This window comes from Amphiprion ocellaris, chromosome 23 (assembly GCF_022539595.1).
Source record: "Amphiprion ocellaris isolate individual 3 ecotype Okinawa chromosome 23, ASM2253959v1, whole genome shotgun sequence".
Taxonomy (NCBI): Eukaryota; Metazoa; Chordata; class Actinopteri; family Pomacentridae; genus Amphiprion; species Amphiprion ocellaris.
Window position 1 is genome coordinate 5,192,452 of NC_072788.1, and position 22,495 is coordinate 5,214,946.

At 39.1% G+C, this 22,495-nt stretch overlaps 3 protein-coding genes across 13 annotated transcripts; 2 read left to right on the plus strand and 1 right to left on the minus strand.

Annotated features, from left to right (window-relative positions):
* The first annotated feature begins 3,894 nt into the window (after positions 1-3,894).
* LOC111562564 (RNA-binding protein 4-like) lies at positions 3,895-15,178 on the plus strand. Of its 9 annotated transcripts, none has more exons than XM_055007588.1 (6): positions 3,895-3,976; positions 4,456-4,884; positions 5,581-6,215; positions 6,541-8,027; positions 8,347-8,419; positions 9,919-10,358. In XM_055007588.1, exons 2-3 carry the CDS (start codon positions 4,476-4,478, stop codon positions 6,192-6,194), a joined length of 1,023 nt encoding a protein of 340 aa, XP_054863563.1. In that variant the 5' UTR covers positions 3,895-3,976; positions 4,456-4,475; the 3' UTR covers positions 6,195-6,215; positions 6,541-8,027; positions 8,347-8,419; positions 9,919-10,358. The 9 variants fall into 9 exon arrangements, with proteins under 9 accessions (XP_054863563.1, XP_054863565.1, XP_023116919.1 ...); XM_055007590.1 differs by having other exon boundaries at positions 7,952-8,027; XM_023261151.3 differs by having other exon boundaries at positions 6,541-8,419.
* Positions 12,398-13,235, minus strand: tifa (TRAF interacting protein with forkhead associated domain). Its single transcript, XM_023261150.3, has one exon. It carries the CDS (start codon positions 13,233-13,235, stop codon positions 12,648-12,650), a length of 588 nt encoding a protein of 195 aa, XP_023116918.2. The 3' UTR covers positions 12,398-12,647.
* Positions 15,179-17,321: 2,143 nt separating the features above from the next.
* On the plus strand, positions 17,322-21,553 carry rbm4.3 (RNA binding motif protein 4.3). 3 transcript variants are annotated; one of them, XM_023261121.3, is made up of 4 exons: positions 17,322-17,467; positions 18,503-18,921; positions 19,012-19,664; positions 20,055-21,553. In XM_023261121.3, the coding sequence occupies exons 2-3, from the start codon at positions 18,513-18,515 to the stop codon at positions 19,641-19,643; spliced, it is 1,041 nt and encodes a 346-aa protein (XP_023116889.1). In that variant the 5' UTR covers positions 17,322-17,467; positions 18,503-18,512; the 3' UTR covers positions 19,644-19,664; positions 20,055-21,553. The 3 variants fall into 3 exon arrangements, with proteins under 3 accessions (XP_023116889.1, XP_023116890.1, XP_023116891.1); XM_023261122.3 differs by having other exon boundaries at positions 17,347-17,467; positions 18,500-18,921; XM_023261123.3 differs by having other exon boundaries at positions 17,381-17,478.
* Positions 21,554-22,495: the final 942 nt, after the last annotated feature.

Here is a 22,495-nt window from a genome sequence, read left to right on the forward strand (position 1 = left end):
ATGTTCTGATGGCAATAAAGGACTTTTCATTGTTTGGTATACACTTTTTCGCAACAGTTTTCTTTCTTTTCAAATTCACAGCAAGCAAAAGAAAACAACTAACCAAGATGTAATGTGAATCTCATTATTAATATTTAGTATCTAGTTCAGGATGACTTCTTCTAGGAAAAACAAAACCACGGAAGATTCAGCCGTCACAGGAGTGTTAAATTTGTCTCCAGCTATTTTAAGCAATCCTAATTTTGAATTTAAAGAGAGGTTCAGCTATTATTGCCATTTTTAGCATTTAGCAGATCATTACATCATCCACATTCTCCTTTTGTTACATCTCCAGACATGAATAGGCCTTTGCCGCATTAGTTTCTCTGCTATAATGAAAAGTTACTGACACATACAGGGGGCTGTACCATTACTTGTTGATGTAATTCTACTTTGGGTGTCAGTTGAAGGTACTTTACACAGCAGAGTGACTCAGCAGGGTGTTTACAGGATGATGGTTGCTGTTTGTGGGGCCCATAGAGATGGTGAATCATCACCTATTTGGCGACTGTATCAGCTTTTAGGAGATCAGTGACTATCAAAATAGTCCCCTTCCTTACGCCTAATGTTTTATTTGCAAAATCAAATCTTGATACAGAGGAGAAAAACACTGCAAATGCTTAACTGTGTAAGTCATCACTTTTTATCTGTCTTCAAAATAGTATAGCAGGTTATTTTCAAGCAAAAATGATCAAGGAAGCACTAAATATAAGCCTGTGAGAAAGTCATTAAGTTAGAGCAATGACACTAGAATATACAGTCATGGAAAAAATTGTTAGACCACCTCTGTTTTCTTCAATTTACTTGGTCATTTCAATGCCTGGTACAGGCAGCTACAATCTGGGGTTGTTTCAGTTTAGGTGTAACAGGGTAAATGAACCAGGTCATGTGCAGGGCTTCTCTTGAAAACAGTCTTCTTCCATCAGCTGGGAAGCTCTTTCTTGCCTCCAATGACTGGATTTTCCAACAAGACAAGGTCAGTTCAAGCCTGCATAGAGAACCAGGACATTGGAACCATGCCTTGGCTGCTCAATCACCACATCTAAATCCAACTGAAAACCTGTGGAAAATCATCAAATGCAAATTGGAGAACCACAAGCCCAAAAACAAAGCAAATTAGTGTGCATCATGCTGTAGGGATGCCACTGTAATGAACACTTAGATGCCCAGTGAAGGTAGAGGTTACATAAATTTGACTTCATTTATGGAATTCTGGTGGAAAACGTGATCCAGGTTGCGATAAACCTTGTAGGTGAGACTTCCAACAGGAAAGAAGGACTTCACATTAATGTTCTACAATCTGGAATAGAGCTGTTTAAGTTCATCATTTACCATTCCGTGACCCAGAAGCATTTGCATGGCCCACTTCTGCTCTACTCATACTGCACACTCATAGTCACTTTTAGCCAGGAGTTATGAGGAGTCACACACCAAAGACATGACAAGAGCTGGAGTCATGACAGCTTTGAATGAGAAACGGAATGGAAACCCATGGGTAACATCACAGAGGGTTCAAAATGCAACCTAAAATGACACTAAAATGGAATTAATAGTAAACAACACCATTAAAATACATCACCAGTGTCACAACTTAACATTTGTAATTAGCAACTTACCATCAGCTGCATAACTGGGACTATTTTTCATTTCGTCATGCATTAAAACAGTTCCATAGCTGGTAACTGGTAAGACACCTGATTTAATAGGTTGTTCAGCCATAGACAGTTTTTCTAGAGAAGTTATTTTGGGAGCTAATTCTGAAATTGGAACCTAAAAATATTCAAGGATTCTACAGTCACTGTGACTTTACTTTATTGGTCTGTGTCTCCCCCTACTGGAGATTCAATGTCATGAGTCAGATTCTTTAGATTTGGTATCAAACAAGTCAAACACTGACCGAAGTAAAAATACACTTAAATTTTTAATTTCAGGAATCAGACTTTTTTTTTTTTGGTACTGGAATAGATGCATTACAGACATCTGCTTTGCTGCAAAGTCCATTCAGTGATTAAATCCACTTTTTTAAACAGTCTGCTCACTTACATTTTTTTGTGCTGCAGTAAAAATTCTATTTAGTTACGCACTGCAACCTCAGATAATTAATTTGAGAACCCTCCACAGCAATGTACCCTTCAACTTGAACATAATTTTACAAATGAATGCAGCCCAGTTTGCATTTAGACTGCTTCCTATGCATATTAATGTGAGAAGTATTGTTGTATTTATATAGCGCCCAAAGGGGAACCATTAATTTTGACGTGTTTTTGATCATACTTGCTATTATTACATCTATACTATGCTAGATATATCACTATCAATTGTAAAACTTTTATAAATACTAGAACTATAACCCTGGCTGCATATTAAGCAAACATAAATGTGATCGATTCTATATTTTTCTCATCACCTTTGATGACTGTATGAGCTTAATATTTCAATTATTTATCCAGATTTTTAATATGTCATCATGCCTTTTGAACAAATGCTGTCAATGTGAGATCATACTTCAGTTACAGTTGTTTCTTTGAAACAATTAACCCCGTTAGTGATTGATCATATTAAAACAGTTCCATTATGTTTTGTTTGTTATTTTAGCATGTTTTCTAATAGTTTACATTTTAATTGTAGTGCAGAAGTGTAGTTTGGCTTTTTAAGGTAATTTGTCATGTAATATCAGATTCTAAATGTTTATAACTGCACTAATCCCTATTTTTTTTTTTTTAAATAGTGGATCTGGAGACTGTAAAAATAGCAAGCCAACAGAGAGCTATTACTGGCTTTGAAGTTCTTCAAACCACTGAGCTTGTGTGTCTTTATAATGTTATAACATGTCGAACACGTGATTTTTGTCTTGTAGTGGAGTGCTGTCTCAAATAATCAAAAGAACCAGCAGTAAAACCTGATCACTGCAGCTTTAAAAGTTTAAGTTCAATGAAGTAGTCTGACATAGATGTCAGATTTGGTGGTAAACGAGGCTCTCTGAATGGGTCAGCAGCAGCATGGCTCACTTCATTTTCCTGTCACCTTGAATCATGAGTTCTGGGATAATGGCTGTAACATTGGACTACTGTAATCTGACTAAAATAGCCACATGAAATATGAGGGAAAGCTTTGAAAAATGCAGGCTCAGGTTCACAGACAGGTTCATTGACATGAAATACAAGGATAGTTCCTTCAGGGAGACTTCCAGAATTGTTCCTTACTGCTAATTACTCATTCCAAGGAGATGATGTAATTTGTCTTACATAAAATAATTTTAAAAAAACTCACAGTTTAGATTTACTATGTTAAAAATACAGGCCCCACACCACAAAAATCACTCAACGTTTCATTAGTGGGTTTTAAATGTTATTTTTTAGTTTACTTTATCAATATTTTGACATTGAAGTGATATTGCACATTAGTGTTCTCACTAATATATACTGCAGATTATGCACAAATAGGTATGTAATGAATGAAAACAGAACATAAGTTACTAAGTTACTTTTGATTTATCAATACCGTATTTAGGTAAAATGATGACAACAAAACAGTCACATTTGCTTTGCTAAGTCATTATAACCAAACTGTTACGCGAATAATGTGTTATAAATGTATTATTCAGGCTACATAATGTGTGCATGTACGTGCAGGTCGTATGCCTGGAGCCCAGTACACTGTCCGAACATACAATAAACAGAAACTTCACTTGATTTCCCACGGGTGACAGGAAACTTTTTTGCACAACACTCACATCAAGCGACACCGGTTATACTGGTACAACGGAAATGCTTTATCGGATAAACCTACGTCAAACCATCACCCAATCACAGCGCGTAGTTTTTGACAGACACGTCCATCCACCAATCAGAACCCGACGTATGCGCATCCCGCCAGCCGATCTTCACCGTAGTCCATCTTTTTTGTATCCGCTTGGCTGTTACGCGGTACGCAAATAGTAAGTATGGGGACTTTAGTGTTTTTTTTCCTGCACGCGTTCCTGGTTTTATATTGACATTACTTTTACAGGTCTGTAGTCGCAACTACACCCACGTTCAATGGTTAAATTGAGTTGTATTTGTTCGCTTCTGTCGTCGGTAGCTAATGTTAGCGTACTATTAGCAAACCGGCTAGCAGCTCTATTCCACGGAAGTGCGAACACGTAAACTTGTTCGACTTCAGCTCTTGTAAAGTCTACTGTTTTCAAGTCGTATGGATGTTAAACTGACACTAGTAAAACATTTAAACATTGCTTGTTACAAATGTGATTAGTACATCTGTAATTATCGTGTTCTTGTGATGGCCCTCTCCAGTTGCCTCTATTACAAGCTTTCTATTTCATGAAAATGACGTCGTACACTCACTATGTGCCCTCCGACTGGTTTCTGTGCCTCACTACATGCTGGGATCTGTTGTCTCTGTGTTTACCCCTTGCAGAGAACTAAATCAGAGCAACGATGGTGAAGATTTTCATCGGAAACTTGTCCCAGCACACGGAGAAGGATGAAATTGAGGCTCTGTTCACGCAGTATGGCACAGTGACAGAGTGTGCCAAGTACAAAAACTATGCGTTCGTGCACATGGATGACCGAAAATCTGCCACCAAAGCCATCCGGGAGCTCCATCTCTATAAGCTGAACGGCAGGCCCATCAATGTGGAGCCCAGCAGAGGGAAGAACCAGGGCCCTGTGAAACTCCACATAGCCAATGTAGAAAAGGGCTTCGATAAAGAGCTCCGTGAGCTCTTCGAGGAGTATGGCACAGTCACAGAGTGCTCCATCGTCAAGAATTTTGCCTTTGTGCACATGTCCAATTCTGATGAGGCCATGGATGCCATACAGGGCCTGGATAACACAGAGTTTCAAGGTAAGTAACCTAGGTGGGAAGTCTTTTTTTTGGGGGGGGGGGGTTACTAGGGCTGCACGGTATTGGAAAAAACTGACATTGCGATATTTAGTTTGTCTGCAATTTATGTTGTGTTGTGAATACATACAGGAAGCTTCACCAGACGACTTGAACAACTATTTGAAAGCAATTTACCACTCCACAATGATTAGGGTGGTTCTCTCATCTGTATCAAAGCTCATTCTGCAAAAAAAGTAAATAGATTTTTGCGTTGGATCCTTTCCAGATGTGGCTTTGCAGTCACTAAACAGATTTTTGTCGTGCCGATATAAATGATCGAACAAGTCACTCATGTTGCCTTGTCTAGTGGCAACAATTTCATTACGCTTGACGTCAGACTATGCTGCCCTTTCTATAGCCGTAATTACGCTGTAACTTAGTTGCGTTCTTTTGAAACTGGGTCTTTCTCTTCAGTGCTTCTCTCCTGTTCCTCGCTCATTTTGCTGTGCACAAGTGGAGCCGTCACGTCAGCAAAATAGTGATCAAAAAAAAAGTTGCAGCATTATGTTTGAATTAATCTGCCTCACTTGACGTTGTGCCTTCTGAGCATGCACACATCGCAATGTCGATTCTGAAGCAGTATATTGTGCAGCCCTATTTTTTGCTAGCAGTATGTAGGCTTTTAGATTTGAGGGACAATGTTTTTCTCTCTCTCAGGGAAGCGCATACACGTTCAGATTTCAAAAAGCAGACCCAGGGGGGCACCTGAGGAGGAGGACTATCCACCTCCGCCTGGCAGAGGAGGCTATTATCTTCCTCGTTATCCAGGGGAGAGGCCAGAGCCTCCCTACAGAGGTCGCATGTCCGCTTACCCTCCTCCTCCTCCGCCGCCGCCGCCCCCTCCCCCGAGACGAGCAGCAGCGTATCCCGACCGTGCCTTTGCCGAGCGAGATGCCGGGGTGGTCGATTTCTATGAGAAATACAGAGCTCGTCCCTACAGCACCACAGGGTATGATGACAGGCGCACCAGTGCCATCCCCCCTCCTCCGCCTCCTCCCTCGGCACTGGTTAGAGAGCGTCTCGGAATGGGGTCACGTGACCCGTATGACTGCCGCCCGCTCCCCACTCCTCCGACTTACATGGTCAGGGACCGAAGCCCCATCAGAAGAGTCCCCCCTCCGCCTGCTCCGGCTGGTAATGGCTACTCCTATGAGCGGTCTCGGCTCTCACCAATGTCCAGGGCTCCGATGTACGCAGCTCCGCGCCCCAGGGATTCTTATACGGACAGAGTGCCGCCTCCGCCACCACCACCTCGCTATGCAAGCTATTAGGCGCCAAGAGTATAAAACAAGGTGAGAACAGAGAGTGGATGTTTCATGACCTGAAAAATTACTCTAAAAACAAATAGACACGATTGAAAAAAGAAAATTAAAACAAATGTGTCGAATTAAATGACAGCTGAATCCATAAGTTGAGATCTGATCACGCTTTAAATAACTACCATCAGTCAGAGCTCTTAATTCCTGCAGATCTGCTTCAGCCAAACAGATCAATATACAACCAGTAACCGTTGCTGCTTGAAACCTAAAATAATGCTGCTTTAACATCAAAAATCAGTCTTGCGCGAATCCTGAGTAAAACGCGCTCCTTGACATGTGTGGTGTGCTCTCTTTCCAGGTTTAGAATATGACAAGATCGTCGTTGTCTGCTGATGCACGTGGCGCTATACACCCCCCACATCTATGGCGGATTGCGTTGCGTTCGCCTGAGACTTACTGGAAGATACTGTATTGCGGACAGCCCCGTACTTTAAAAACATCCGATTCCATGTTTACAGTTCCTCTGAGCTGTTCATGCCTTTTCTGTTCCTCTGCTTGTTTTACTGTTCAAATCCTGTTTTGCAAATTAGGTGCTTAGACTATTCCAGTGTGACGCAGTACTGTTTATGGCCAAAAAAACTATACACTCTTGCTTTTCAATCTGTCTGATACAGCCTCTGGGAAACTGTGACATATTTTCATAACAAGGGAATTCATTTAAATAGAAATATATTTAATCTTTGTAAACAAATTATTGTATTCAGACGAAGATGTTGGTTCACTTTAAAATGCTCATCAATCAATAGAGAAGTGCTTTAATGGAATACTTGGTGTGGGAGGTTGTACAATAATCTTTAAGATTTGCGACATGTTAGCATGACATCAAAAGTTCCAGTGTGGTTTTGTTCTTTTTACACTTTGTGTTATTTTTTCTTGCGAAAGTAGAACCTCTAGAACCGTAATGTATGATTTTACTTACTTTACAAGTTGCTTTTTTGAAAGGCTTTTTAATAAACAAATGAAACCAAAACTGTGAAATTATTCCTCGCTGCGTTGGCCTTTTAGCGTAACGACTGAGCAGACAGTCACTCTCCAGCAGATAGATTTAGGCGTTTTACTCTTCACACCCTTGATAGTTATCAGCTTGACACATGGTAGGTGTTGTTTTCTCAGCTCCCGGCTGGAAAATACGAGAATTCAAGTCTTTGTGAAGCTACTCCCAATCTGCATTCTGGTGAAAACTGTGCGATGTGAAGAAAATTCAAACTTTTGAGCGTCTGTTTATGAATGTTGGTGACTAAACAAAGGTTTAAACTAATAGCTGTTGCCAGTTTAAATTGCAATTAACCAAAAGTAGATTTTTGTCCTCACTTGCCCAAAGTCGGCACAATTTATGGTTGTAGCTGTCCACGAGCCAAGAAATGATTAAAAAAAAACAAAAACTTTCGTTTCCTGTGTTCCTAAGTCCATCGGCTGCAACTTGTTATCAGTGACCTACAGAGAGCTGCATCTTTCCTCAAAACCCATCCCCATTATCTGCCTTGTGTCGAGGTGTTTTCCTGGCAGCAGATCAATAATTAATTGAGCTTTACGTCGACCCATGCTTCTGTTGTCTTGCGACAGTAGTTCAAAAGTCTTCATTTGCAGTAACTTCACACTACACATTAGTAACACTTGTCATCACTGTTATTGTTTATAACTTGTATATATATATATATACCACAAATTGCATGCAACCTTGGTATTCTTAGTATTTGTGCTCTTTGTAGGTTGTTAGACTATGCAGGAGATGCCTGCTCATGGTAAGTCATCCTTGGAAGATGTCCAGCATCCAGAAGAAAAGAGGTAGATATTGTTTACACCATACTTAAAAAAAACTTTTACTAAATTATCTCCTCTTGTGTGTTAAAGTTCATAGTTTAAAAAAAAAGTCAGACTTGTTTGTTTAAATATGGAAGCCACACTAATCCATTAACGATTCATTAACCTCATTGAGGGAAAAAAGCAACTTTCAGTCACTACCTTAAATTGTTGATTCATTTTTCTATGACATTTTTATTGTGCCTTATTCAAAATTATCAATGTAACCAAAGTAGAAAACAGGAAAATGTTTAGTTTGATTTTATAAATGGAAGCATCACTGAGGCTGTGTTTTTGTTCACAGGTTTGTCTTCCCTCTGACGGTTGCACCAGGTTCAAGCTGGATAAAGTGTGATCAGGCTGTCCTGTGGTTGAAGGTAAAGCATCATGAGTTCACTAAATCAAGATTTTTATGTACACAGGGTTCTTACACAACATGGGAAAGTGTGCTATAGTGGTCCCTCGTCTATCACGGGGGTTACGTTCCAGAACCCTGAGGGCTTATATATATTTTAAGGCTTTATAAACCTTCCCCACACTCTTATAATCTTCTCTCACACTGTTGTGAACAATTCCTATGCTCTTAAAGACTTTCTACACTTTTAAACCTACATAATTTTAACAACTTATAAAATTCTATATGCCAGCACAGTAATACACATTTTATTTCTATTTATTATTCTTTTAATATGTTTTAATTATTATTTTTTATATTGCTTTCATTTTTTTAGACTAGAAAATGTTTATTTTACCGAAGAAATAATTGAAATAATATTTTGTAGCGATTGCAGAGCCGGTTGCTATGACTGAACTGTTGTGCTGCAATGCATCATGGGAGTTCAGGGTATTGGCGGTTTAAATGTCATTGTTGTGGTTTCTGTTAGTGTTCCAGTGTTATTTGTGTTTCTGTTTTATTGTGGTTTTGTGGTGTAGTCAGCCTAGTTAGTTTGGTTAAGTGTTTTGTTGTCAGGACCGTGAGTGTGAAATGTGGTGTGTTTGATGACTTCCTGCCACGTTTTCAATAGTGTTGCTCTCTGTGTGTCAAAATAAAAGCATCTGCCAGGTGCAGAGTGCATTAAAGGCAGATATTTCTCCAATGCCATTCTTCAACGCGGCTAGCCACAATAATAAATATGTGAAAACACCTATATACTGTAAAATCCCACGATAAAGCGAAAAATCTGCGATACAGTGAGACAGCGAACAGTAAACCACGATATGGTGAGGGACCACTGTATACTGTTTTCTCAAATATATACATCAGAACTGGTTGTCAAAATGTTAACACAAACTGAAGCAAGCTGGATTTCATACTAAATAAGGGCAGAAAATATGAAGTTTAACAATACACAACCTGCACAGAGCTTCCCCTACGGCTTAATGTCAAAACCTGCAAAGCGGGTCCGCTCCACATTTCTTCTAACTGCAACAAATCCACATATCTTTGACCAAATTGTTTTTTAAGAGAAAGCAATATCTCTTAAATGCATATACATCAGTAAATAGCATCTCAGTAACCAAATATTTAGCTTATCTGAACATTTATTTGTGATGTGATCATACCTTTTATGCCTTTATTTATCATCAAGGCTTCACCGCTCTTGTTTCTAATCCTGTTAAAAATATGTAGGGGAATGATATTAAGTTATTTATTCAGCATGTTGAAGGAAAACGGTTGTGCAGAGATGTTCCTTTCCTTGTTGCTCATTGTTTTATCATCGCAGCTTGAATATAGTTTATGAGCCGTAGGACTTAACAAAAAGCCGACGTTTTTAAATGTAAAATATATAGAAACCCTGTCTGTGTCTATTCTGTGAAGTTCATAAATGACTTATCCAGTTTGTGATTCTTAATTGTGTGTTTGCTGTTTCTACAGGATGTTCGGTCCGTTGGTTGTTAAGGCGGAGGGACTGTGCTAGCCTTGGAGAAACATACATGCTTTGCAGCTGATGCCTTCAAAACAAGTCTTTCTTTTGGAGAAACAGGAAACCCATCAGTCCTACAGTCACATTTAGGACCGGTTCTTATCGACTCAAGACTTCTGAGACTTTACAGAAACTCTATCTAGTTGGAATGTGGTGTTTTATCTGACACTGTTTCAGAGGAACTCTCTGAAACATGACTTGGAATGTTTTCATAGCATCTCTGTATGACCTTTAGCACAAAAATGTTCGCTAGTAAGTTTCTCTCTTATCTTTAGATTTATGTCTTCTAGTCACGAAGATGATACTACATGGACATACAAGAAGTTGTAGCCCCTGTTGTCTTCTTTTAAATTAGATTTTGTAAGTTTTCATAAACTATTTCTGTTTGGAAGTGATGTCTCAGATATCAGTTATTTTATTCAACTAATCATACTGTGTCTCTTAACAGTTTCTTAACATATTTGGAACTTAACATGCTTCTCTGAATGAGTCTACTTTGGAACATTTATGAATTACCAGATTATCTAACTTTTACCAGCAGCGGTTAAAGAGTTCTCCTTGTTTGACACAAGTTCTGCTTTTCTTATCCGTCTCATAGCAAAAGTGATGTATATCCAGGCTTAATTCAGCTGCTTGTCACCTGATTTATTGTAAGATTTGTCTGTTTTCACAATGAAGTTTGCGAATGTGCTTGTTCAGCAACAATATTGCCTGGAAGCAGATCAGCTTTTAAGAATGTGCTTTCTGTGTTTACTGTAGGGGTTGCAGCAGATCAGAGTTTATCTGAACAGACAAAAGGAGAGAGAGACAACACATCCTGGATAGGTAACCGTAGATCAATAGAGTAGTAGCGCTGTTTAAAGAAAACACAATAAGTCGAGGCGATCTGTGAAATTTCTGGTTAGTAGGTCTAGATTTGCTGAAAAATGAGAAGTGTCAGTTCCTCGTGTTTTTTTTTTTTTTTGTTTTGAGGTTTCGGTTGCTTTCTGAAGTTATTTTCCTTTAAATGGCGCTTCCTTTAAGCACACACCCTTCTTGCAGCACTTTTGGGAAATCATGTTTTATAGAGAATGCTGGAGTAGAGTAACTGCTGCCTGCATGATAGTGATCACGTTCCAGACATTTATGGGGCGTCTGATTATTCATCTGCCAACAAGTTCACACATTGTTTCATCTCTCAGCGAGATTGCAGATTGGACTTTGTTATAAGATTGTGTAACAAATGACACCAGTTTCCTGAACTGATCTGATCAGGTTACCTGTCTTGTTAGCTGAATCAAATGTGCTGCTACCGCTAAAATCCAGATTTAAGATGTTAGATTGTCTCACTTTTACATCTGAATATGTTTTTTTTTTTCTTCTGGTCACGTTATGCTGAATAGAAGACCTGATATTAATGTAATGAAAATAGTGGTAGATAGCAGCTAAGTGTATTTACTCAAGAATGCTTAGATATTTGTACTTTATTTTGATTGCAAGCTACATGACACCTCTCCTCCTTTACGTTTCAGAAGTAAATAGATCTTTTGCTCTTTAATATTAAATGGTTCGTATTTGAAGTGATTAACCCTGTAAAACTCACTGTCGCAGAAATACACATCAGTTTAATTTTTAAAAAATATTATTTTCTGTTTGTAGCAATAATATATAAACCCAAATACAGAAGAAAATGAGCAAAAAATTGAACAAAAAATATAAATAATATATAAACATAAATATAGAAGAAAATGAAAAAAAATTAAACAATTATAGAAAAAAATAGCAAAATTTATATATATATGTAGCAAAAAAAAATAAAACTAATAGTAAAAAAAATTGCGGATATACATAATTTCTGTGATTTTATTTTTTCTTTTTTGTTCATTTTCTTCTATATTTAGGTTTGTATATTATTATTATTTATATATTTTTGTTCAATTTTTTTGCTCATTTTCTTCTATATTAGGGTTTATATATTGTTATTATTTCTATTTTTTATTTTATTTTTTGCTCATTTTTTTCTATATTTGGGTTTTTATATATATACATATTTTATTTCTTTTTTTTAACTCATTTTTTTCTATATTTGGGTCTTACAGGGTTAAAAACTTCATTCATTTTCAGTTTATATAGTATAAAGTAATGTTAAACTGAAATATGCATGATGAGTACTTCCACTTTAAAAGCAATAAATTTACTTTAGTACTTTTAGTGGGTGAAACTCATGTACTGTTTTGCAAGAATTTGATGCCCTGAGGAGAGGTCAAGTTTATCTTTTGAGCTCGAGATTAGTGATTACTCTTTTATCTCCAGTACATCCAGAAAAAACGGTTTCCACAGCGTTGTATTGTAATCCAGACTGCTTTGTCTTCAGGGTTAAGTGCTCCATAAATGAGTGCCGTAAAGTATAAAACAAAGACAAGATTTAACAACAACGTGCACAGGAAGATGTTACATAAAAACAGTTTAATGCTCAGTTGAAAATAGCTTCATAACATCTACACTTTAAAAGTGAAATTGCACAAAGATCACAGCTTCAGAATCTTTAGATATGATAGATACAAGGTGCAAAATAATACTATGATTTCACATTATTGATTATGTGTAAGGCATACCTACTTGAACAGTAATTTACTTGACCTTTAAGCTCAGTAAGAAAGTCAAAAAGTCTCAGAATAGCTCAGTAATCGGCGACGGTTCGTCACGAATGACACATCAGAGTCTCATCAGTCTCCAAGGGGCCGGTGGCTCTGAGGTGAACTGGGAAACGGTTCATCACACGAGAGCCTGTGTCCATGACGGGTGTCACGCTGGGCTCATACATGCACATCTCCCTGGACGGAGGCACCGCCAGCACCTCGAACTCCACCTCAAAGCTGGCCTTGGCCTCCCCAGACTCCCTGATGATGAGCATCTCGTACTCCCCAAACCGGACCAGAGCCTTGTCCGGGAGATCCGTCCTCTCCAGGTATCCCAGCGCCTGGCCGTTCACCGACAGACGCCCCCTCTGGCTCAGGTTCTGGATAGTGAACAGCATGTCCGGGCTGTGGGGCGTGCGGTAGGCGAAGAGGGCCAGCTGTTTACGGGACACCCGGGGGTCGACCAGGGAGAAGGTGCAGGACTGGGCGTCCCGGCCAAACCTGAGGGGGTCGTCGGCTGACAGTCTGCTCCGGCTGCCCAGAGGGAGTAAACCGTACAGGGCCCTACAACTCTGCTGAGGGTGGTAAAATTTGATCTGAAGACAAGACAGGAGATCCTCCTCTGTCTCCATTGTCTGAGAGACGTTCATGATGAACAGAAGCTTTCAATGATGAGACTGTGTGGAGAGTAGGAAAAACAAGTTAGAAAAATACAATTAAATGAGTCAATTTACCAGTCAAACAAAAGCATACATTTAAAAAGGTGATGTTTCTGTCTTACCTGAAAGGTTTTTTTTGTAGGTTTTCTTAACTCGTGCACTGGAAAAGACATAAACCAAACGCATAAACACTCGCGAAGAACAAACCAGCAATGCTGCTCCTCCTGCCAGTCTCTGCAGCCTGTTGTCTTCCTCCTCCGGTTTCATCACCTCTCACAAGATACAACCGTGCGCTTTCAAATGCAAATCCGGAAATATCACCGCTACATATTTTGGATTTAAAGCTGTCTTAAATATGGAAGAAAAAAAACATGTTTTTGGTGTATTTTTTGAACAAATTGTGAGTTTTAAAGAGCAGAGAACTTGTACAGGAAGTGTTTGCATTGTACTATTAGTCAATTTATAGTCTAGCTAGATAATGTGCAACTCTCCAAACAGCAGAGCAGTGTGAAAAGAGTTTTTGGGACAAATAAATAACACGTGATTAAATCAATTTTCTAAAAACTCCACTAAATTCACCGCCACGCTTTTTATACTGCTTATTTTTGTATTTTTCCGAATCAAATGTGTGGCTGGTCTGTAACTTACAAGTTAAAAGTAGGTCCGTGAATGCAGCATTACAGCACCGGAAAATCCCACGTGATGCAACCCGAAAGAGAAAGGAAGCTGCTGCATAGATTCACATTTGATACTGCGGTATTGTTTGGTTACGTTTTATCCTAGAAACCTAAAATTTTGGATAGTGTCTCCTAAAAGGCATAGGTGTTGATGTACCCGAGTTCATTTGTATACTCCAAATGGTTGTCAAGTATGGCATCAAAAGCTAAGCGCGACCAGATTGTGGCCTTGAAGGAGGCTGGACTGACAACAATGCAAGTCATGAAAAAGGCGAATGTTTGTCGTAAGACTGTCTACAATGTCATGAAACGGTACAAGGAGACTGGCAATACCACCAGCAAGCCAATCCCTGGAAGAAAACGTTCAGTCCGTACCAAAAGGAATGTTGAGAGGGTGAAGAAGAGAGTCCAAAGGAATCCTCGCAGGAGTATGAGGGCAACAGCAAAGGAAGTGAACATCTCAAGAACTTCACTGAGAAGAATCGTCAAACAGGATCTCGGATTGAAAGCACTAAAAATGCAACATAGACAACTGATTTCAGCCGCTTCTAAGAAGAAACGGCTTGACAGGGGGAAAATGATGTTGCAGGAGATTCAGAGTGCCACAGACAAAGTCATGGTTTGGTCTGATGAGAAGATGTTCACTGTTCAGGCAGTGGTCAATTCCCAGAATGACAGGGTTTATGCACATAGTGCACAGCACCTACCCGAAGGCTGCAGAACTCATTTTCATCGTCAGAACCCAGCTGGAGTCATGGTATGGGCTGCTGTTGCATCTGATGGCTCAAAGTCTCCTTTGGTCTTCATTCAGGAGGGTGTGAAAGTGAACAGCCAGGTGTACCTTCAAATGCTTGAAGAAAAAGTGTTGCCTTGGTGTACCAATGCGTTTGGAAACCAGTATGTCTTCACACAAGATGGTGCACCAGCTCACACATCCAATATCACACAGGCCTGGTGCAAGCAGCACTTTCCTGGCTTCTGGGACAAGAACATGTGGCCTCCATCAAGTCCGGACATCAATCCAATGGAGTTTGCGATCTGGTCTATCCTGGAGAGGGATGTCTCAAGAGTGTCTCACAGCAGTGTCACTGCTTTGAAAACAGCTCTGATGAAGTCATGGTCAAAACTTGATGCAGAGACAGTGCGGCGCTCATGCCAGGCAGTGCCAAGTCATCTCCAGGCTATGATAAAGGCAAAGGGTGGCCATATTGAGATGTAAATCTTTTTGGTGACAGAGAATAAAGTATAGAAACTGTGTTCAATGTTTCTTATGTTTGTCTGCAGGCATTTTTGGGTAGTACAGAAAAAACGATGGGTAAATCTTTCTGGCCCACCCTGTAGAAACTGTCCGTGTGAAATTAAACCGTTAATCATTAACACAAGCGTAAACCTTCCTGTCTTTGTCCCAAGGCAGTGAAACTAGCAGCAGCTGCCTCCGTTTAAAAATATATATTTTTAAAAAACTCATCTGTACAGACTGGCATTTGTGTTATATTGTGTTTTGAAATGTTTTGGGGTTTTTTGCCCATTTTAAACATCTTATTATTTTCCTTTTCTTTCGTTTAAAATGTGCGGCATAATGAAAGTTTCTCGTCCTTATTTTTATTGATCCGAGATGTTACAAACTTGCATTCCTTTAGTTCCTTGTTCAAGAAACAAGCAGCAATGCTATTGGTTAATAATTATCAGATGCGGACGCGCTATTACCAAATATGGACAAGGATGTAGACTACGGAAAGGTTAATTCTGACAACACATAATGCAATCAAGGGTTAAACTAAGCCGATATTGTGCCTAAAACTGACCTTCCACGATCAAAAATTTTATTCCCACTATTTTCCCTTCTCTCTAAAGTAAATAATAACCAATCAAGTTGTTTGCACCAGTTGAAATAGCTTTAAAGAACCAGTTATAATGCAGTTTTCCACCTGCCAAAAAGGGATTTCTGCCACTATATTGCGACTGAAATATTACTCATGCATCAAAATGACTTGATTTCATTCATTTCGATTAGATTTTACACATTTTAAGATAATCACATTAGGTTACAAGATTTTTCCACAAGTCACAAACTTAGTGTTATGTGTATTTGCACGTTATAACTGTCTGAAGCCGATAAGACCCAATCAGCTTCCTGACATCCAAATCAAAACCTGTTGAAAACAACGTGTATTTGAAGTTCTGTTGCAAATCAACCTCAATAATCTTTCTGCTGTAGTAAAGGCGGTTTTACTTTATGGATTCTATCACCATAAAATTACACTTTGTCTCTTGAAACTAGAATTATATTTTTGGCAAATGTGCAAGCATTGGGTTCACTTCTGCTTCAGTATTGTGCAAATGAAGTCATGACGTTCATTCATCTTCAAATTCTTCTGTTGCAACTCAACTGTCACTTTTGTAAAGAAAAGGAAAGAATGGTAAATGTAATGACAAAGCCATATTTAATGTCTAACTTCACACTTTCCTTAAAATACAGTTAAAATGTAATGATTTAAGTAGTTAAGTTAGTTAACTTAATTTAGATACATTTAAATAAATTGATTGTTTGCAGTTGAAACAGTTAATTACAGTTGGTTTATCAGTTCCCTTTTTTCAGTGGGGCTCAGCCACTCTCCTTTAGTATCACAGCATCATGATAATTATCTAATCACCTTAATAAATGAAAAATAGGAGACACAGACAGTTGAGAAAAAATGTGAAAACAACAATTTATTATCCAGAGGTCATAGGCTGGGTCTGTATGATCTTTTATATTGTATGGTAGGAATGTCAGTGTTTATTAAACCGTCGATTCAACGAAAATATGAATAAAAAATTATTAATAAAATAGATAAAGAGTAGCCTGCTAATGCAGTATATCTGCTAATAGGACTGTATATTTATGATGTTGTTTTATTCTTCTTTAGAAGTTTTCAGAGCTCCCAGGTGTTTTTTTTTCCTGGAAATTAATTTAAAAATTAATCATTAACAAGTACATAAAATGCAAATATGAAATATTTAAATAAAACTAAATGAGAATCTAAGTGATATCTGACTATTTCGATAGTTAGGTGTAAGACAGTGGACTGTGAAATTTCACTCCAACAACAGAGATGAATAGAGTCCTTTTTCTTCTTATTTTAATTCAAATGCAACATCTAATTCCAGGAAAGAAGTTACTATGGGCAATCGGCATCTGCAAAACATAATATATTTTGTAGATTAGTTTTTAACCGGAGCTATTTTTAAATTAATTACTATTTTACCCCTGCTAATTTTTACTTTGTAGGGCAAGAATAGAGAAGAAAAATACAATACAGTAATATTAACACTAGGAACAAAATGTACTAAATCATTTAATTCAATCAAAGTGGACAACAGATAATCATTTGGGTGGAGCACTGCGGTCTCTTGGACAGCAGGTGGCGCTGCGGTTTAAATCCGACAAAGCGCCGAAGAAGAACAGCGAGGAAACGCTGGCTGGTTTGTGTTGTGGTCAGGCGGAGACTCACCGGAAGTCGGCTTAAACCTCTTCAGTTCTTTGTGGAGGACACCGACAAAAAGGTAACCAAAATGTATGCACTCGTATCTAAATATTCCCATATTTGCTTCATTTTAAATTCCTTAAATATTAACTCGCATTTGAGCATTCGTTCGTGGTGTCGGCGTCGCGTCTTTCTGTGCGAATATCTATTACGTGGCTTTGTGAGTTAGCGTAGCTTTACTTAGCATGCTAATCACAGCTAACGGCTTAGCACGAGAGAAATGGCTAAATTACGACCTGTAATTGTATTTAGTTTGAGCTATTTGCCCACACTGTAGTCTTATGATATCCACATATCACATTTAAATGCTTTAGCGTTAAAATAATTTTAGCCACATATGTAAAATCATTTAATTAAGGCTAGTCGACATGCTAGTGCCAGCCATTTTACAATGAATGAGCCGGCTAAATTCGTAGCTACGTCGGAAAAAATAATATTGGGCTAAAAACGTATCTCGACATACTGTTTCATTTATTGGTAGCAATAATTATTTATTATTCTACTTGCTCGTTTTCAATTAATAACGCTAGAAAAGGGTTTATTTTAAATTTGACCACCTTACACCGAGCCGTCAAACCTATTCATCAAAGCAATTAAATGATGATTTTAATGTCAACACATCAGTGAGAATACCAAAAAAAAAATGTGCACAGGAATTCATCAATTTCATTTATTCATACATTATGTAAACTCGGAATACACGGAGGTATGTAAAATTAATTTACAGTGTAGCTGAATTAGAAAATGCATTATATAGGGACACAAATGCAAAGTTTTGACAACTACAAGGGGAAAAAATGACCATTTTACAAAATAATAAAAAAAAATCTGCCAGCTTAGTCAAGCTTTAGATTGATCTACGTGTTATTCCAGATTGCAGATGTACCTTGAAGTGAAGCATCCTTTGGAACCAATGTCTCATTGTATTGGTTATTGTCAATGTGACTGAATGTTTTATTACCCAGACCCACTATATACTGAATGAATATTAATTAAAGCTTTTTGTTTTTTCTTCCTACCCCCTTCCCTTCTGTCACTTCTGTCTTTGAAGCAGATCTTTAACAATGGTGAAGATTTTTGTGGGAAATCTGCCCCGAGCGACGGACGAGGATGAAATCAAGGCCCTGTTTACTCAGTACGGCACAGTCACAGAATGTGCCATCATCAAAAACTATGCCTTCGTCCACATGGATGATCGCAAGGCCGCCACCAAAGCCATCAAGAGTCTGCATCTCTACAAACTTCATGGCACGCCGATCAACGTGGAGGCCAGTCACGGGAAGAACCAGGGCTCCGTCAAGCTGCATGTAGCAAACGTAGAGAAGGGAGCGGATGACGAACTCCGTGCTCTTTTTGAGGAATATGGCACAGTCACAGAGTGTGCTGTTGTTAAGAATTTTGCTTTTGTACACATGTCAAATTCCGATGAGGCCATGGATGCCATAAAGGGACTGGACAACACTGAATTTCAAGGTAAGCACGTGCAGTAATTGAAAGCAGTAATTGTGAAGTGTGAATTTTAAACCTGACCGTTTCTTTTGTGTATTTGTTTTGTAAATCCAGGGAAACGCATCCATGTTCAGATTTCCAAGAGCCGTCCCAGACATGACGAACGGGACGAATACCCACCTCCTCCTCCCGACAGGGGTGGCTACTGGCCGCCACGCTACCCAGGAGAAAGGCCCGAGCCTCCCCCACCCAGCTACTTGAGGGGCCGCATCAGCCACATGCCCCCAGGTTACCCTGCCCCTCCTCTGCCGCCCCCTCCCCCTAGACGAGCCGTTTATCCTGAGCGTCCCTATGAGGGCGAGAGGGAGCGGTATGGCGTGGTAGATTACTATGAGAAGTACAGAGCCCGCCCGTATGGCATCGCCTCCTATGACGACCAGCGTGCTGGCGCCCCTCCTCCTCCCCCTCCCCCCTCAGCCGTCGTCCGAGACCGTCTTATGAACTCGTCGCTCGACCCGTATGAGCGTCGCCCCCTCCCTCCTCCTCCGTCCTCGTACTACGCCCGAGATCGCAGCCCTCTCAGGAGAGCACCCGGTGCACCAATGCCCCCTGCTAGTAACGGCTACTCCTATGAGCGCTCACAGCTTTCTCCGGTTTCCCGGGTCCCTGCATACGGAGTTCCACGTGCAAGGGACCCCTACGCAGAGCGGCTGCCTCCGCCCCCGCCTGCACGCTACGCTTATTAAGCGAGGCCTCGGCATGTGAAGGTGAGAATAGATCTGAGGTAGAATGGTATTCATATCTTTCCCTCAAATCGACCCTCGTCCCTGTAAAGGCAGAGGCAGCTTGTGAATTGCCCCGCTCGCTCGAGATCTTGTTGGGGTAAAAAAGGTATTTAAAAAAAAAAAAAAAAAGCATGCGTACAACGTGCTGAACCAAAAATTAAGTAGTTTCTGATGCACGTCAGTGCATTAACTTGGACCCTGTATAAAATAAACATTAGTTTTAAGCAAAGATGAAGTCTCTCACTGAAGAACGGATCTCAACTTAGAGAAGTAAAAAAAACTAAATCAACATGAAGATACTTGAGATGGAACAACGTGCTGTGTATCAACAACTGCAGATAGTTCATTTGTGTCATTTCCTCTTTTTTCCAGGATTGTCGTCCGACTGCGTCGCCGCTCGCCGCCTCCTGATGCACGTGACACTATCCTCTTCCTGTCTGTGGCTGAGCGCGTTAACGTTCCCCTGCGATGCTCACAGGAGGAACCGAATTGCCGACGTCCTCGTCTCTTTGTTTTTATTACTTTGGGACAGCTTTTACACTCGTTTTTTTTTCTTCTTTTTTGCTCCTGGTTGTTTTAGTATGTAATTGTGCTGTAGAGTTTTATTGCTTGACGTCTGGGGTAGGCGTGTTTTTTTTTTTTTTTGTACTTTTTCGTTTGAGTAACTTTAATGTGTGTGACCTTAGAAACTGAAATTAATTCAGCGACATCTCTAGGCGATATTTGTGACTAGGTTTAACTGAACTTAACTGTTGGGTATTAAATCTAAGCTGCACGTTTGTTCCATCATTTAAAACTTTTCCATCGAAAACCAAACCTCTTTGTGGCGTTGCTGTGAAAATTGAAACTGTTAAAACGTGGGAGTTTAATAAACATAGAAAGCAACTGTAAACTGGGAAGCCACCGCAAAGCGTTCACATGTCTACTGCTAAACTTTGATTTTTCATAAGACGGATTTGGGCACTAATGTTCTTCACAGATGTGGTCAGAATGATGCCCAGCGCTAAAATACCTCATCAGAGCAACCGTTTGAAATGATTCAAATACTCCTCCGGGAGCTGTCGAAAATATATTTAATAGGCATCCGTTTGTTAATGACGAAATAACGGATAAACTTGTTAACATCGTCACGCTGATTAAGGAAATCTCTGGTCATGTCAGCTTTTGTCATCCATCAGCGAGCCCTCTAATTTGCCCCGTCTCAGTGCCAAAATATTCACTTTTCCACCTTAGAATGGAAGTAAAGAAAGGCATAACGCTCCAAGCTCATTCTAACAAATACCATTTCATAGCCGAGACTAGTTTACCTTGAATCTGGGGGGCAGATGACATCAAAGGCTGCTGGAGACCTTCAGAGTAAACAGGTAAGTCAAGGGTTTGAATTAGCAACTAATGCACAAGCATGTGTTCGCACTTAAATGTTTTTGAAGTCAGTTCCCTTGCAGGAGCGGAAGTAAACTGTACAGATCAGGAACATTAGCTAGTACAGAAAACTATCCAGCTGTAAATCTGCTGCTCTTTGTTTATCAGTTTTAGCAGGGAATGTACCACTACTTGTATAGCTGCCAGGAAGTAGAATACCAGCAGCAGGCTTCAGATACAGCTGAACTGGAAAATAGTGCTCAGTTTTGGGGAACCTTTGGAAATCAGAAGCATAAAGGATTGCTAGCTAAGCTGCAAAGGAGCTAGTATTTTTGACTGAATATGAAGGAAGCATTACATTGAAAAAACAAACTTGTACACATAAAGTTAGTTAACATTACAATGAAATAGGCACAATATTTTACACAAAAATGGATGTGAGAAACAATACTTTGCATTGTATTGGCACTTTTGGATCTGCATGAATAAAAGATTGAAAACAATTAAAATGGACTCCCTGTTAACTAATATGATACCATGTAAACTGTGTGGGACTAGTTTTTAGACATCGTCGATACTGCTGGACCCCATTACAAAAGCAGTTCTTAATAGAAAATGTTCTTTAAAAGTACAGTTCAGTATTTGGATGAGAATATTTTTATTAGACTAAGTGTTACAATTTATGCCCAGTTTGAATTATAAGTTTAGAACTTCAGGCAGATTCACAGGGAGCAGTCACTTAACTTTTTGTAGTTATTTTTACTTCCTGGCTCAGAATGGACATTATTGAAGTGACTGAACAATAGTAAGCCAGCAAGTCTGTGTTACATTTTTGTTTTGACATAAATCAATGCTTTTTTCTCTTCCTTATGAGCAGTTGATAAACAAATGTTGATTATACTCAAATTAAACTTCAATTACCAATACTGGTCAAAAATGAAAATTTTAAATTTTATGGGTCAATGTATAATAACGGGACTTTTTGTATCGCAGTTGACATTTTTGATGTTTTGAGGTCTAAAATCAACATGGCCACCTATAACCAAACACCACATGGCATTTTTGGAAAAATATTCTTCTAAAATATTATATATACAATTGAGTAAAATTGAAATTGAAAGCTGTTTCTAAAGATAGTGTAGTAAACCTGTTAACATGCCATAAATCCACACTTGACTCACACACTACTTCATATTAAATAACTCAGAAAGCCTTGGAGTCTGGCCAGTCTTTTCTTCAGGAGGAAATGCCATCATGTGGAGCAGGTCATGTGATCTGGAATTAAAACTTCCTTGAGAGGTGTTTTTGTAATGGATAACTGAGTTGAAAGTGATTTCTCAGACACAGAATTTGTTATTTTCCATATTAAATTTGATATACTGCCAAAAAAATCTGTCATGATTCAATAAAAAGAACACAGTCAAAATAATTTTTGAATAAGCTCATTTTAT